The sequence below is a fragment of the Sturnira hondurensis genome, unplaced genomic scaffold (genome assembly GCF_014824575.4).
Source record: "Sturnira hondurensis isolate 20B ecotype Veracruz unplaced genomic scaffold, ASM1482457v3 Scaffold0006383, whole genome shotgun sequence".
NCBI classification, from domain to species: domain Eukaryota; kingdom Metazoa; phylum Chordata; class Mammalia; order Chiroptera; family Phyllostomidae; genus Sturnira; species Sturnira hondurensis.
Window position 1 is genome coordinate 440069 of NW_028079014.1, and position 13917 is coordinate 453985.

A 13917-nucleotide genomic window follows, 5' to 3' on the forward strand; every position below is an offset into this window, starting at 1 on the left:
AGCTGCAGAGCATCACCTCCCACCCGCACCTGCTCACCGTGCACGACCTGGAGCAGGAGGGCTCCGAGGAGCTGGACACCGTCATCCTCAAGGCGCTGGTGAAAGGTGTGGCGGGGCACTGGGCCCGGGAGTGGCGCCGGTTAAAGCTCGGGCCCGGTCCGCTTTCCGGCTCTGTGGGCTTTTCGGGCGATGAGCACAGGCTGTGAGGAGCGGCCGCCCCTCCCGCCCTGTCCAGCGGCTCCCAGCGCTGTCTTTCTCGCTGTCATTCTGCAAGCTCGGAGCAGGGTAGAGGTCCGGGAGCTGTGTCCCCATAAGATCCCCCTGGAGGGACCCTGGGTGCGCCCTCACCCCTGCCCTGTACCTGCAGCCTGCAAGAGCCACAGCCAGGAGCCACGGGACTACCTGGATGAGCTCAAGCTGGCAGTGGCCTGGGACCGCGTGGATATTGCCAAGAGCGAGCTCTTTAACGGGGACGTGGAGTGGAAGGTGCCCCACCCCCACCCCAGGGCCCCAGCTACTGGCCAGCAGAGGACAGGGCCTGGGCCAGGCCGTGTCCTGAGGGCTGCCGTCCCTCCTCCCCCTGGGCCACCAAAGGGGCCCGGGCCACTCTTCAGCCCCCCGGGGTCCCTCATGGGATGTGCTGGACAATGCTTGGCCCAGGAACGGGGGGTGGGCCAGGAGCCCCCGCTCCCCCAACTTCCACTCGCTCTCCCCATGCTCCCCACTCGGGCCGGTCCCCGCGGCCTCCAGTCCCAAGACCTGGAGGAGGTGCTGATGGACGCGCTGGTGAGCGACAAGCCGGAGTTCGTCCGCCTCTTCGTGGACCACGGCGCGGACGTGGCCGACTTCCTGACCTATGGGCGGCTGCAGCAGCTGTACCGGGCCACGCCCCCCAAGAGCCTGCTCTTCCTGCTGCTTCAGCGCAAGCTGGAGGAGGGCCGCCCGGGGCCTCCGCCCGCGGGGCCGCCCGCCTTCTCGCTGCACGAGGTGTCCCGCGTGCTCAAGGACCTCCTGCACGACGCCTGCCGGGGGCTCTACCAGGTGAGTGGGGCGAGGGGGCCAGGTCGGGCCACGGCCAAGGCTGACCCCCCTGTCCTCCAGGAGAGGGGGCCGGCCCGGCGGCCCGCAGGCCAGAAGTGGCAGCCAGACCTGAGCCAGAAGAGCGAGGACCCGTGGCGGGACCTGTTCCTGTGGGCGGTGCTGCAGGGCCGCCACCAGATGGCCACCTACTTCTGGGCCATGGTGAGTGGCAGTGGCCGCCCGGAGCCCCAGGGAGGGCGGGTGGCTGCCGGCCTCCTTACACACTCTCCTAGGGCCAGGAGGGTGTGGCCACCGCTCTGGCCGCCTGCAAGATCCTCAGGGAGTTGTCCCACCTTGAGACCGAGGCCAAGGTGGATCGGACCACGCACCGGGCAGCGTATGAGCAACTGGCCCTGGGTGAGTGTCTCCCCGACCCCGGCATCGGATGGACCCACACGGTGTGTCCCCAGGTCACCCCTTGACCCTTCTGGGCCTGTGGGCTCCTCCCAGTGGAGAGGCATGTGGGCACATTGATGACAACGTGGCCCACACTGGGACAAGCACTGGCCTTAGGGTGGGGGCAGGGCCCCTGGGGGCAGCTGAGGTCTTGGCAGGGGAAAGGAGGCCTCCGCGTCTGGTGCCGCGTCCCCCCGCCACCTGCAGGCCTCTTCTCCGAGTGCCACCGCAACAGTGAGGACCGCGCCTTCACCCTGCTGGTCCGCCGCAGCCGCACCTGGAGCAGGGCCACCTGTCTGCACCTGGCTGCTGAGGCTGACACCAAGGCCTTCTTCGCCCACGAAGGGGTGCAGGTGGGCGAGCCGCTGGCCTCCGAGGAGGCCACTGAGCAGACAGAGTGTCCCGCTGACCTCACCACCCCCCTGGTCAGCAGTTGCCCCTTGTTGGCCCCCAGTGTCCCAGCCACGCGAGGCAGGGGCACAGGAAGGGGCGTTCTGTTCCTGGAAGGTGCCTTCCCGGCCTGCTCCACCAGCCACGGGGCCACACACCCCACGGCTTCTTCGGGTCTCAGCATGAGTGCCGCTTCTCCCCTCGGACCTCCTGGACCCCTGACCCTGCCTGCCTGTGCCGAAGGCCCTTGCCTGCCAGGATGGAGGCCCCAGGACGCCGGGCAGGGAGGAGGGGGCGGCTTCAGCGGAGCCCTGAGGGGTGGGCCTGGTGCCGGGCATGGTGGACAGGCCGCAGCCGTACCTTTGTTCCAGGCCTTCCTGACCAAGATCTGGTGGGGGGACTTGGCTTCCGGCACGTCCATCCTTCGGCTGCTGGGTGCCTTCCTCTGCCCTGCCCTCCTCTACACCAACCTCATTACCTTCAGGTTCTTGGGGGCCACAGCCCGCTTGCCAGGGGGGCTGGGGGGCCGGGGGCCGGGGGGCCTGAGGCTTTGGTGGTCCAGCATCCACCTGTGTCCCACGCAACACCGCCCCACCCCGCACGCCTCCTCCACGCACCCCACGTTTCCTTGCTGGCTGGGCACCTCTAGGTGTCCCTCACATAGGCCCAGAGGGTCCCCTGTGCTTGCAGTGAGGAGGCCCCACTGCAGGGGGGCTGGGAGGACCTGCGGGAGCTGGACAGCCTGGACTCGGAGCAGAGCCTGCTCTGCAGGCCCGGCGGTGGGTAAGTCCCGCAGAAGGGCGCTCGGGGCGGAGGGGCCTGGCGGGGGTCAAGGGAACGCCTGGGCTCCTGTGGGCACGGACCCCGCCTGACCCCAGGCTGTGCCTTCCCCGGTGCTGCAGGGCAGAGCCACCAGCCGACCTGCGGAGGACCGGGGGCAGGCGAGGGCCCGGGATGGCCTCACTGCTCGCGCGCTGGCAGAGGTTCTGGAGCGCCCCCGTGACCGTGTTCCTGGGGAACGTGCTCATGTACTTTGCCTTCCTGTTCCTGTTCGCCTACGTCCTGCTGCTCGACCTCAGGCCGCCCCCCGCGGGGCCCTCGGGGCCCGAGGTCACCCTGTACTTCTGGGTCTTCACCCTGGTGCTGGAGGAGGTCCGCCAGGTTGGTGGGGCGCCGGCCCCGCCCGGGGGGGCCCGTCTGCGGGGGTGTCTCTGAGGTGGGGCCCAGGCCAACACCTGCGGGCCCTCCGGCCCTCCATTGCCAGGGCTTCTTCACAGACGAGGACACGCACCTGAGGAAGAAGTTCACGCTCTACGTGGAAGACAATTGGAACAAGTGTGACATGGTGGCCATCTTCCTGTTCGTCATTGGTGTCGCCTGCAGGTGCGTGGGGCCCAGGGGGCAAACGCAGGAGCCCTCCCCGGTGGCTGTGCCCTGTGTCCCGGGGAGCCCCTCCTGCCCCCCCAGCCCCCCAGCCCCAGCAGCCGCCCCTCCCCATCCAGGATGCTGCCCGCGGTGTTCGAGGCCGGCCGCACGGTCCTGGCCGTGGACTTCATGGTGTTCACGCTCCGCCTCATCCACATCTTCGCCGTCCACAAGCAGCTGGGCCCCAAGATCATCATCGTGGAGCGGATGGTGGGCCCCGCCGACCTGGGCCCCGGGCCCGGGGGGGGATGGTGTGCGCCCCCTGCCCCGACCTGGGCTATTGATGCTCTGCCCCCACGCCAGATGAAGGACGTCTTCTTCTTCCTCTTCTTCCTGAGCGTGTGGCTCGTGGCCTACGGCGTGGCCACCCAGGCGCTGCTGCACCCCCACGACGGCCGCCTGCAGTGGCTGCTCCGCCGCGTGCTCTACCGGCCCTACCTGCAGATCTTCGGGCAGATCCCGCTGGACGAGATCGACGGTCAGTGCGGGCCTGGGGCGGCGCCTGGGGGGGGCGTACTGAGTCCGGGGGTGCTGGGTCCCTCAAGAAGGCCCTGGACTTGCAGCCCTTGAGACCCCAGGCCACAGTGCACGGCGCAGGGGCCGGGCGCAGACTCGGAGCGCCAGAACTCAGGCCTGGGGCTGGAGGCCTCGAGGTGGCAGGGGCTGCCGCACTCTGGTGGGCGGTGCCGGGCGGAGGGAGGGGCTGCTGCCACGCCTGCAGGAGGCCATCCCCGTCCGCCCCGACCAGCACCTGGGGTCTGGGCCCCTCTGGCTGACCCCATGTCCGTGGGCCTTTGCCCTCTTGCATGACCCTGTGGGGCGGCCAATCTCCCTGTCCCCTGTCTGTCCAGGGCTAGTCACCGGGCCCAGGGCCTCTGTAGGGAAGGCTCCGATGCCGGCCAGTCCCGATGGTGCCCTCGCCTCTCCTGGGGCTGCCCAGCACGGGCCCCACACACTACCTGCTGTGTGGCCTGCTGGAGGGCGCGGGGTCTCCAAGCAGGCGGGCGGAGGGCTGGGGCCAGGCTCTGAGAAATTTCCCACACTGAGGACAGTGCAGGGGCCAAAGCTGCCTGGCCATGAGCTGCAGGGGAACCCCGGGTGAGGGACAGGGACACCTGGAATAGCCGGATCCAGTGAGAAGATGGAGAGGGCGGGCCCCCAGATGAAGGTGGCCTGGCAGCCAGGTGCCAGTGTGAGGGATCCAGGGCACCAGGCCCTTGGGACGCTCCCAGGCGCAGAGCAGGGCTGGAGGGACCACCAGGCAAGCACAGGCACCCGGGACACAGAGGCCTGACCTTGGCCTTTGAAGCCAATGGTGCCAAGGCTGGCAGTAAATCCTTGCCAAGGGGACGGCATGTGAGTGAAACACGCTTGCAGGGGTGGGGGCTGCGGGGGCTGTGACATCAAGGAAACTGCCTCCCGGGGGGAGGGTGGCCGAGGCCCGCCCCCTCAGGTGTTTCCTCAGTCCCCCCGCCATCCTGCGATGCCCTCTCTGGGCTCGATCTTGGACAGTGTCACTCCCGAACGGTCAGTCACGGGGACCCCATGGCCCTCACCGTGTGGCCTCGGCCGGGGGCCGTGCTGTGACCCTCGGGTGGGGGGGAGGATGAAGGGGCTCCTCCAGTGCTGGGCAGGAGGCGCACCAGCCCCAGTGGCCACTTCCCTGGGCCCAGCCAGCTGCAGCCACGTGCTAGTATAGGGGATGGTATCGTGTGGGGTACCCTGAGAAGGGCAGGGGGCATGCCGACCCCCGAGGGGTCCAACCCCCCAAACCCCGACACTGCCACTGTGGCTGCATGGGCAGAGCCCTGCGGGCGAGCCTGTGCCACTCTGTCCCATCTGTGGTGAGCCCACTGGGCTGTGGGGTGACGTAGACAATTGAGGCTTGGGCAGCTCCCATTCTGCACGCCCATAGGCTGAAGGCGACCTCCCTGCTCCCCACGTGCCATGTGGGAGGGAGCCCTGAGGCCGAGCTGTGACAGCAAAGTCCTTCTCGGGGCTCCAGCCCCAGGGATGATTCAGTTTGCAGCCCGGCCTGATGGCGCCTCCGTGCCTCACCAGGAAGCTCAGGGGTCTCCTGAGGGAAGAGCCGCTTCCCTCAGATTTGTAGCCAAAACTGTGCCGCCCGGGGCTGGCCAGGCCCCCTCCGAAGCCTGGGCAGGCAGAGTGGGCTCAGGAATAAGCCCCAAAAGGGAGAGGAAGGTGGCTGTGTGCCCACCCCCTGGAGAACTCTGGGGAAGGGGGATGGTGCCCCAGTGAGGACACATGGACACACGGGGACACGGCACACAGGGAGCTCCGCCAAAGCACGGCGGGTCCATTGAGTGTGCACCTGCACCCCCCACCCCGTGAGGGGGGCCACAACGGCCCCCACTCCTGTTCCGCAGGCTGGGTGGGGGCCCAGGGCCGGGCACTCAGCAGCTCCTAGATGGCGCTCGGAGACGGCGTCTGGGCCGTAGAAGCCCCAGAAGCTTCGGAAGACTCCGTCTGCCTCAAGCAGGCCAGCTCTCCCCAGTTTGGCTTCAGGCAGAGCCCTGGGAAGTGGCGGGTGAAGGGGACTTCAGGCCCCACAGTAATCAGTGGAAACCCGGGGCCTCTGTCCCCCCCCTTTGTGGCCCTGGCTGAGGCTGCAGCCTGGCAGAAGTGGGCAGGGGGTGGCCAGAGCTGACCCTCCAGTGTGTTGGGGACCAGGGTGTCCACGGTGGGGGCTTCCCGTGCCAAGTGCCCTCTGTCCGTCCCCGGGTGGCCTCGGCGCCAGGGAGAAGCTGTCGCTGCAGCTGCCCCCGTGCTACCCGCCCGGCCCCACCGCTCGGTCGCCTTGCAGAGGCCCACGTGAAGGCCAACTGCTCAGCGGACCCGCTGCTGCTGGAAGGCTCGCCCTCCTGCCCCAACCTCTATGCCAACTGGCTCGTCATCCTCCTGCTGGTCACCTTCCTGCTGGTCACCAACGTGCTGCTCATGAACTTGCTCATTGCCATGTTCAGGTGCCCCCCTGCCCACCCATCTGCTGTGGGGGCCCAGTGACCCTGCCACCAGCCTCCTCGGTGCCAGTCAGCTCCCACCCTCAGACCTGCGGCCCAAGTGGGGAGAGGCATGGGTGGGGCTGTCCCCTCAAACACCAGCCAGTGCCCCCGGTGGGGTCTGGGGTGTGGGTAGCAGCAGGCAGGGCTGTGGTGGGCAGAGCTTCCCCAGGCCCCTGCCCCAGGGACACCCCTCACCCCCCCAGGGCCTGGGTCTTAAAAGCCTGGGGCTTGGCGGTGTGTCCCGGATGGCAGGCAGGCGGCGGATGGTCCCAGACACCTGGCCCCCACTCTGGGCGTGCCCCCTAGAAATGAGCGACCTGCGGGGGGTGGGGGCCGCAGCTTCTGAAGGCCCCCCAGGCTCAGGCTGCCTGGCCCCGCAGCTACACATTCCAGACAGTGCAGGGCAACGCCGACGCCTTCTGGAGGTCCCAGCGCTACCGCCTCATTGCCGAGTACCAGGAGCGCCCGGCCCTGGCCCCGCCCTTCATCCTGCTCAGCCACCTGAGCCTGGTGCTCCAGAGGGTCTTCCAGACGGAGGCCAGGCGGGGGCGGGCACGTCTGGGTGAGGCCCCAGGGTGGAGCAGGTGGGAGGGGCCCGGGCGGCCAACACAGGCCGTCTCTGCTCCTCCCTGGGCCCTGAGCCCCGGGAGCCGATGCACTGACTGGGGTGGGGCAGATGGGCACCACTGGGGCGGCCGAGCTTCGCCAGGCTTCCCGCCACACCGGAGGCTGGCCCAGGCTGGCCCCAAGGCCCACCTGGCTCCAGTCAAGCCCTTGGCTGTCTGGCCTTCCCAGAGAGAGACCTGCCAGAGCCCCTGGAGCAGAAAGTGGTCACCTGGGAGGCAGTGCAAAAGGAGAGCTACCTGAGCAGGCTGGAGAGGCAGAAGAGGGACAGCGGGGAGGAGATGCTCCGCAGAACCTCCCACAGGTGCGCGGGGCCCAGCACGCTGCCTCGTGCTGCTCAGGATGAGCTGGGGAAACTGAGGCTGCCTGAGAGGGGCAGGGCGTGACTAAGTCTCGGCCCGGGACCTGGGCTCCTGACCCCAAGGCCTCACCTCGCTCTCCCGGAGGCCTCACCTGCCCTGTACTTGGGGGAGGGGGCCAACGCGCCTGGCGTCCCCTCTGCTCCCGGCTCTCCGAGTGCAGCCCAGCCCTTCTGCTGTCTCTCCAGGTGCCCCCCAGCCCTACCTGCTTGTGGGTGGGGTGGTCCTGCCTCCTCTTGGAGGGCACCCAGCCTCCATCATGCAGGCAGGGGGTTCTCAGATGCACTGTGTACCCCTGTCTGGGGCGAGGGGAAGGACCAAAGCAGCCCAGACTCAGGCACCCGGGGGGCCTCAGTGGCCCCAAGCCCACCCCAAGGGCCTGGGCAACAGAACCGGGAAGGAGAGTCCCTAAATTCAGTGTCCTGTGGCTAACGGTGGCCTGCTGCACCCCACCACCCAACATCCCCCACCCTTCTCTGCTGCAGGGTGGACACCATAGCCAAGCACCTTGGGGGGCTGAGAGAGCAAGAGAAGCGCATCCAGGGCTTGGAGTCACAGGTGGGCCGCAGACCAGGCATGGGGTGGCAGCCCTGTCTCACCTCCTACCTAATGCCTGCACCCGGGCTGGGCTCCACACGCACCCACCCCTGCCCCACCCATCACTTAAGAGATGGGGTGCCCCCGGGGGGGGTCCCACACAGCCCCTCATTGTCCACTCCACACACAACTGGAGCCTCAGCCCCCCACCCACTTCCTTCTGTGCAGACCGAGGGGGGATCCCCAGGCAGCGGGGGTCCTGGCAGGAGAGGGGATGCAGACGGGAGGGTGCCGGGTGCCCCGATGCTCCGAGTGCCAGGGCGCAGCCGGGACGTCTCTCCCTCTGGCAGGTGGGTCACTGCACAGCGCTCCTGTCCTCCCTGGCAGACAGGCTGGCCCCGGGCACCGCCCTCCGCAGTGAGTGTGGGTCTGGGGAGGGCCATGCTGGGCCGGCTGCCTTCCCCTGTCCAGGTGGGGATGTACCCAGGCCTCTGATGCCCGTGGCTGACCACTGGCTTTGGTGGAGCAAATGCCCCCTGGCCCTGCCAGGCACAAGAGTGTGGCCTTTCAGACCCCAAGGCTACACCCAGCCTTCCCCTCAGGGATCCAGGCCCCATGCTCACCCCCAGGCACTTCCCTCAGCCCCCCCTCAGCCTGCCCCCTTTCCTGTCTGCCCGCTGAGCACCCTCCCCTCCCTACTAGATGCCCAGAATTCTGGCACCAGGAACCGGCAGGCCCCTGCCAAGCGCGGAGACGGCCCAGGGAGCAGGGAGCAGCCACAGGCAGGCCCACTGGCCTCGGACGCCTGAGGCACTGGGCTGCCTGCACACAGCGCCCCCTTTCCCAGAGCCCTGACTAGAGTGGGCAGGGGACCATGGCCCTTGGCTAGTTATCCCAGATCCAACCAACACCACCGCCCCCCTCCCGCCACCATGGCCTCGTCAGAGGGACCGCTCCATGCCCTGTCCTGCCCCTCTTGGGCCTCCCCCAGCCTGGGAGCTTGGGAACCAGGCACAGGCCTGCTCCCCGCAGATGGGACTCCTCAGAACCCACCGGCCTGCGCCTGGACAGCGAGTTCTCGTTGAGCACCCCTCTGCTTCCCACTGGGTGGGTGGCAGTCTTGGGGGCACGCCTGTCCCCTCCCCAGCCTGTGTTGCCTGCCAAGAAACTACTGTTTTTGACATGGCCATGGTCGGAGTTCCTGCCCTTTAAGGCTTGCGTCCAGGTGTTGCTTTCCTGTGTTGCTTCCCGCTCCTGTGCCCCCAACAGCTCACAGGGAATGCTGGACAGTGCCTGGCCCGGCAGCAGCCCCTGCAGGCCAAAGTGGACCCCTAGAGTTGGGGTCCAAGCACCTCCACTCCCCTGCTAGGCAGGGCCAGCCAGGTCAGGCACAGGTACGGGCACAGGCCGCCTTCCCTGGCACGCAGGGGACCTTCCTCCTCCCGCCGCTGGTGGACCCACGATGTGAAACCCAGCTGGCCTGGCGACACGATCCCAGGACACTGGCTACCCTCACCCTTGGCCAGGGCTGGGAGGGCCCCTCCCCACCCCTCCCCACCCCTCCCCCAGCCTTCTTGGAACAAGTGTCCCCAGCCCCATGGTCCGAGGCCTCTGGGCACAGGCCAGGTGCCCGAGGCCATGAGCTCGCCCATGGAGGGGTCCCGTGCTGCTTCCTCCTGCTGCCCTGGACAGAGGCGGCCCCTCAGTCCTTTCGGGAAAAGCTGCCGTGGATGGATGCACCCAGGGATGGAGAAGGCCTCCGAGTGTGTGGTGCTGAGTCAGGAGGCTCGAGGGTGGGAACAGCGGATCAATCGGGTGGGCTGGGCAGCCAGGGCTCCGGCCACACTGATTGTGGGTGTGGAGGGGTCGGTCTACACAGAGACACTGAGCCTGAGAAGTGCCCAAACCTTTACTGTTCCCCAAAGGCGTCCAGTGAGCTGGGGCCCCCACTGTCCTCTTGGCAAGGTCTTAGCTCCTAAGACCACTGCCTGCACCCTAGCCAGGGCCAGTGGTGCCACCTGAGGCAGCCCACCAGCTCCCTGCCCGAGGAGTGGGCAGCCTCTCCAGTCAGGCCTCGGCTGCAGGACTGCCGCTCTTGTTCCGGAAGTGGTCTCGGCTCCGCTTCCTGCTGCCCTGGAAGCCCACTGTCTCCACCACTGAGGGGCCTGCTGCTGGCTCACAGAGGGGACCCTCCTCGGGCGGGCCCACCTCCTGCAGGCCCCCACGTGGGCCACCCCACTCCTCGGCCTCCGGGCTCCCAGGCCTGGCCAGGTGGGCCAGCTCCACAGACCCCTGGCCCCCGCCTGGCTCTCCCACCTTCCTCAGGACCCGCTTCCTCTCAGGTCTGGCCTCAGCAGCTCGGGCTGGTCTGGTGAAGATGACCCTCCCCTCCCCACAGCTGGAGGGGTCCTGGTTGAAGGAGGGCACATAGTCGCTGGGGGCGTCCAGGGTCTGGGGGCCCAGGAAGTCCAGGGCGGCGGCCCGGTTGCTCTGCTCGCTGGCCTCGGCCACGTCCTCCAGGCTGTACTTGGTCCAGCGCTCAGGGTGGGCCACATAGTCGGGGACCGGGGGCACCCTTGGGGGGACAGGGCTCTGACCGGCTCTGCCTGGGAACTTTGCTCGAGGCTGGCTTTGGGGTGCCAGGGGCCGCTTGAAGCCCCCATGGCCGCCTAGGCCAGTCTGGAGGGCTGAGGGCTGAGCCCGCCCGGCCGTGCCTTCCAGCTGGTCGAAGATGCTGCGGCTCCGCTGGGAGAAGGTGCTGCTCGTGCCCCGTAGGTGGAAAGGCTGCACAGCAGCTGTGGGCGGGCCCCTGGGTGGTGAGGGGGCCTCATCGGGGTCCGAGTCCCCCTGGGTCTCCCCTGGCAGCTTCTCTGGGGACAGGGCCTCCAGCTCAGCACTGCCAGGCAGGCTGAGGTCGGAGTCGGAGTCGCTGAGGGAGACGGTGTCTGAAGGCGGGGCATCACGCTCCATCCCTTGCTCTATCTCCAGGCCAGGGGCGGGCTCGCCTGCCCCCACCTCAGCCATGTGTCCTCAGGCCACAGCACACCTAGACCAAAACAGCCCCTGAAGTTTATTTATGAAGACAGTGTGCATGTCAAAGCCCCTGCCCCTGGCACCCCACCCTCCCCTGAATGCCCTCTCCTCACCTTCCTGTGTGCCAGACGCCAGTGCCGATGCCTGACTGCTGGGGGGCAGAGCGTGGGTGCAGGTGGCAGAGGCTGGGCGGTGGCCTTGGCTCAGAGGTCTCCAGCACGGCTCTGCTTAGTGGCTTGCTGTAGCTGAGGGAGGCAGGGAAGGACAACTCTCAGACCAGACAGTGGATGAGTGCGGGTGGCGGCATGACCCAGGGAGCAGCGCAGGCCAGGGGGCGGGGCCCTTCACAGGTCCCCTCAGTCCCAATGATCCTGGGGCGAGCACGGGGGCCAGCAGACAGCAGGGCCTGCCCAGGGCCGCAGGGGCCCCAGCTGCACACTGCCCAGGTGGGGCTGCCCACAGGCTGCTTAGTGCGGCACGGGGAACGCGATGATGAGTGCTCCCTCCGGGAAGGTTTGCTCCTGTTGCTGGGAGATGCCCTGAGAGCTCCAGAGGGGTCTGCAGGTAAGTCCTGGGCACCTGAGGGTCAGGCCCTCAGGGAACAGAGGAGTCACCTGGAGCGACTTCCAAGGGCACTTCTGCAATTCTCCCTACACCCCCACCTTCCCCACTGAGCCCAGAGACGCTGCCCACAGGCGTCTTGTGGGCCAAGTGTGGCCGGGCCCAGAGGACAGCCCAGCCTCCCGCTTCTGCACTGCTCTCAGCTGCCCCGCCACTAACTCCTTCCTCAGCACCAAGCCCCCCACCCCTCCCCTCCCCCGCCCTGCCCAGAGTGACCCGTCGCTGGGGAACCCCCAAGCCCAGGCCAGAGAGATCCGGGGTGCGGCGTCTGAGTGCCCCACACAAGTCAAACGCAGGCCAGACCTCCATCCTCCTGGGGCTCAGCTCCCCAAATCAAGGCACACCCCCGGGAGTGAAGGGGAACCCAGGGCACACCCTGCGGTGTCGGCCTGAGCTGGCAGGGCCAGCGGGGGCAGCATCGACCCCTCGCGCAGTGTGTGGAGGCAGAGCTGGGGTTCCACACTCCTGTTCGCACGCCGGCGACGCCACCGCCGGGGAGAAGCAGTCTGATCGGGGGGACACGCCGGGGGGGGGGGGGAGACGGCGACAGGCCCCGGAAGGGACGTAACCCTAACTCCGAAGAGGGTCCAGGCCATGGGGCTGGGAACGGAGGCACTCGAGGGTGTGGGCAGGCCAGATCCCAGGGCGCAGGACCCCCAGCCTCCTTCCACTCTGTCCCCCTTGGAAGCAGAGCCTGACATTCTGCACTGAATGTGCCCAGAGCCTCGCCGGTGCCCGGCAAGCTCTTCCCATGGAGGTCTGGGTCTCAAGGGCCACGTCGACAGAGAGGCCACGGTCCTAGAGACCAGGCCTCGAGGAGCAGACACAGAGCAGGTGGGGGCACTAGACTGTACACGGAGGGCTCCCCGAGGCGCGACCAGCCAGCCCCGCCGTCCTCCCTCCACAAAAACCCACCGGATTACTGCTGCCTGGCCGCCTCCATCTTGCGTCACGCTCGGCCCTCTGGGAAACCGAGTCCGTCGTCAAGAGAGCGCCGCGGCTGCCGCGCCTAAAGAACTACATTTCCCACAGGCTTATCGGGCCATTCCCCGGGGCCTATCGGAACGTGTAATCCTTGCGCATGCGCCCTCTTCCCAGCTTCCTCTCCCCGGAAATGGCGGCATTCCTGCACGAAAAGAGCCCGGAATTGACTAAGGGGCACTGAGGGTGGGGAAGACGGGACTACGACTCCCAGAATGCGCAGGGGCTATAGTCAGGGCCTCGTTCCGGAGGCCCCAGCGCCCCCTACTGGAAGCTGTGAGGACGGCTGCCCCCTCAGGGCGGAAGTGCATTGTAGCACTTCCGGTCGTGGCCGGAACCGGCCGGCCGCTCTCTTCCGGGGTCTTGGGAGCGTGGAGGGCGCGTAATTGAACGCGCGTCTCAATCGTGGGGCCTCCAGGGGTTGACCAGGGCGAAGCCGAGGTACCCAGCTCGGGGGCAGCTGCCTGGCCTTGCCGGCCGCTTCATGCCCACAAAGTCCATGTGGCTCTGCCCCGGTCTGCTGGACGGCCCGACCTCGCCCGCTCCCTCACCCAGAGCTGCCGTCCTGGTGTGCTCGGGGAACCCAGGGCTCTGGCCTGTTCTTCTCTGCAACCTTGGGACGTCTCGTTGCTAAGCGCCCCCAGGCCCTCCGCTGAACGCCAAGCACTAGTGCTGCAGTGTCACACTGTAGGATGTCCCCGGCCCTTGAGCAGGAAGGAAGTCGAGAGGAGGTCCCTTGGGTCATCCTGTCTCCCAACGACCCGCCCTGGCACAGGCTGTGGAAGGGCACACCTGCCGAGACTCCACGAGCCCCCACTGCAGGGCTGGGGTTAGTTTCCAAAATCAACTCCCGGGGGGCCCTTGTGGCCTCAGGGGGTCAATTTAATGTACACACAGGTCGGTGCCTGCAGGAGGCTCACAGTGACGTCACCCAGCATTCCCCAGGGGGCAGTGGCCTGATGCAAGAGCTGCTGGGCCTAAGTCTGCTGTGGCTGGGCAGGCACACTCCACCAGGCAGTGGCTGAAACCCCCCTTCCAGCCCTGGGAGATACAGCTTGGCCGGAGCCACCCAGGGAGTGAGGAGGAGACACTCGGGAGGGGTGGCACACCACTCTCTGCGGAGGAGCTGTCCCTTGGCAGGGGGAAGGGGAGTCGTACAGAAGGCCATTTCCAGCACATCCCACACCTGGCTCTCTGCCCCCGCCCCTCCTGCCCCCTCCAGGCAGGGGTGCATAGGAGCAGGAGTGGGGGTGAGGCTGGGGGGAGGATGCTTTAGGAGGCACAGGGTCCCCCAGAGGGGCGCTCACCACACTGAGTGCTCCCCAGGGACCCCATCACTGCCCTCCAACAGGGCGGGCAGCCCACCTGGGCAGGGCCGCGCTGCCCCCTTGGAGCCGTTGCCCCTGGCCTCAAACTCGGCGGCGCAGGTGGGGACCAACGGTTTCTCA

The 13917-nt window shown here is 67.9% G+C and overlaps 2 protein-coding genes across 5 annotated transcripts; one reads left to right on the forward strand and one right to left on the reverse strand.

Annotated features, from left to right (window-relative positions):
* The first annotated feature begins 403 nt into the window (after positions 1-403).
* On the forward strand, positions 404-8955 carry TRPM5 (transient receptor potential cation channel subfamily M member 5). The gene is made up of 17 exons (XM_037047797.1): positions 404-486; positions 751-1041; positions 1102-1242; positions 1314-1437; positions 1684-1829; positions 2238-2350; positions 2557-2649; positions 2769-3027; positions 3131-3249; positions 3369-3501; positions 3595-3769; positions 6116-6275; positions 6695-6876; positions 7110-7242; positions 7783-7855; positions 8185-8251; positions 8537-8955. Exons 2-17 carry the CDS (start codon positions 775-777, stop codon positions 8641-8643), a joined length of 2292 nt encoding a protein of 763 aa, XP_036903692.1. The 5' UTR covers positions 404-486; positions 751-774; the 3' UTR covers positions 8644-8955.
* Positions 8956-9725: 770 nt separating this feature from the next.
* Positions 9726-13868, reverse strand: TSSC4 (tumor suppressing subtransferable candidate 4). Of its 4 annotated transcripts, XM_037047799.1 has the most exons (4): positions 13835-13868; positions 12404-12614; positions 10981-11112; positions 9726-10880 (listed from the first exon to the last, which is right to left on the reverse strand). In XM_037047799.1, exon 4 carries the CDS (start codon positions 10856-10858, stop codon positions 9902-9904), a length of 957 nt encoding a protein of 318 aa, XP_036903694.1. In that variant the 5' UTR covers positions 10859-10880; positions 10981-11112; positions 12404-12614; positions 13835-13868; the 3' UTR covers positions 9726-9901. The 4 variants fall into 4 exon arrangements, with proteins under 4 accessions (XP_036903694.1, XP_036903693.1, XP_036903696.1 ...); XM_037047798.1 differs by lacking the exon at positions 13835-13868 and having other exon boundaries at positions 12404-13144; XM_037047801.1 differs by lacking the exon at positions 13835-13868 and having other exon boundaries at positions 9726-10897; positions 12404-13144.
* Positions 13869-13917: the final 49 nt, after the last annotated feature.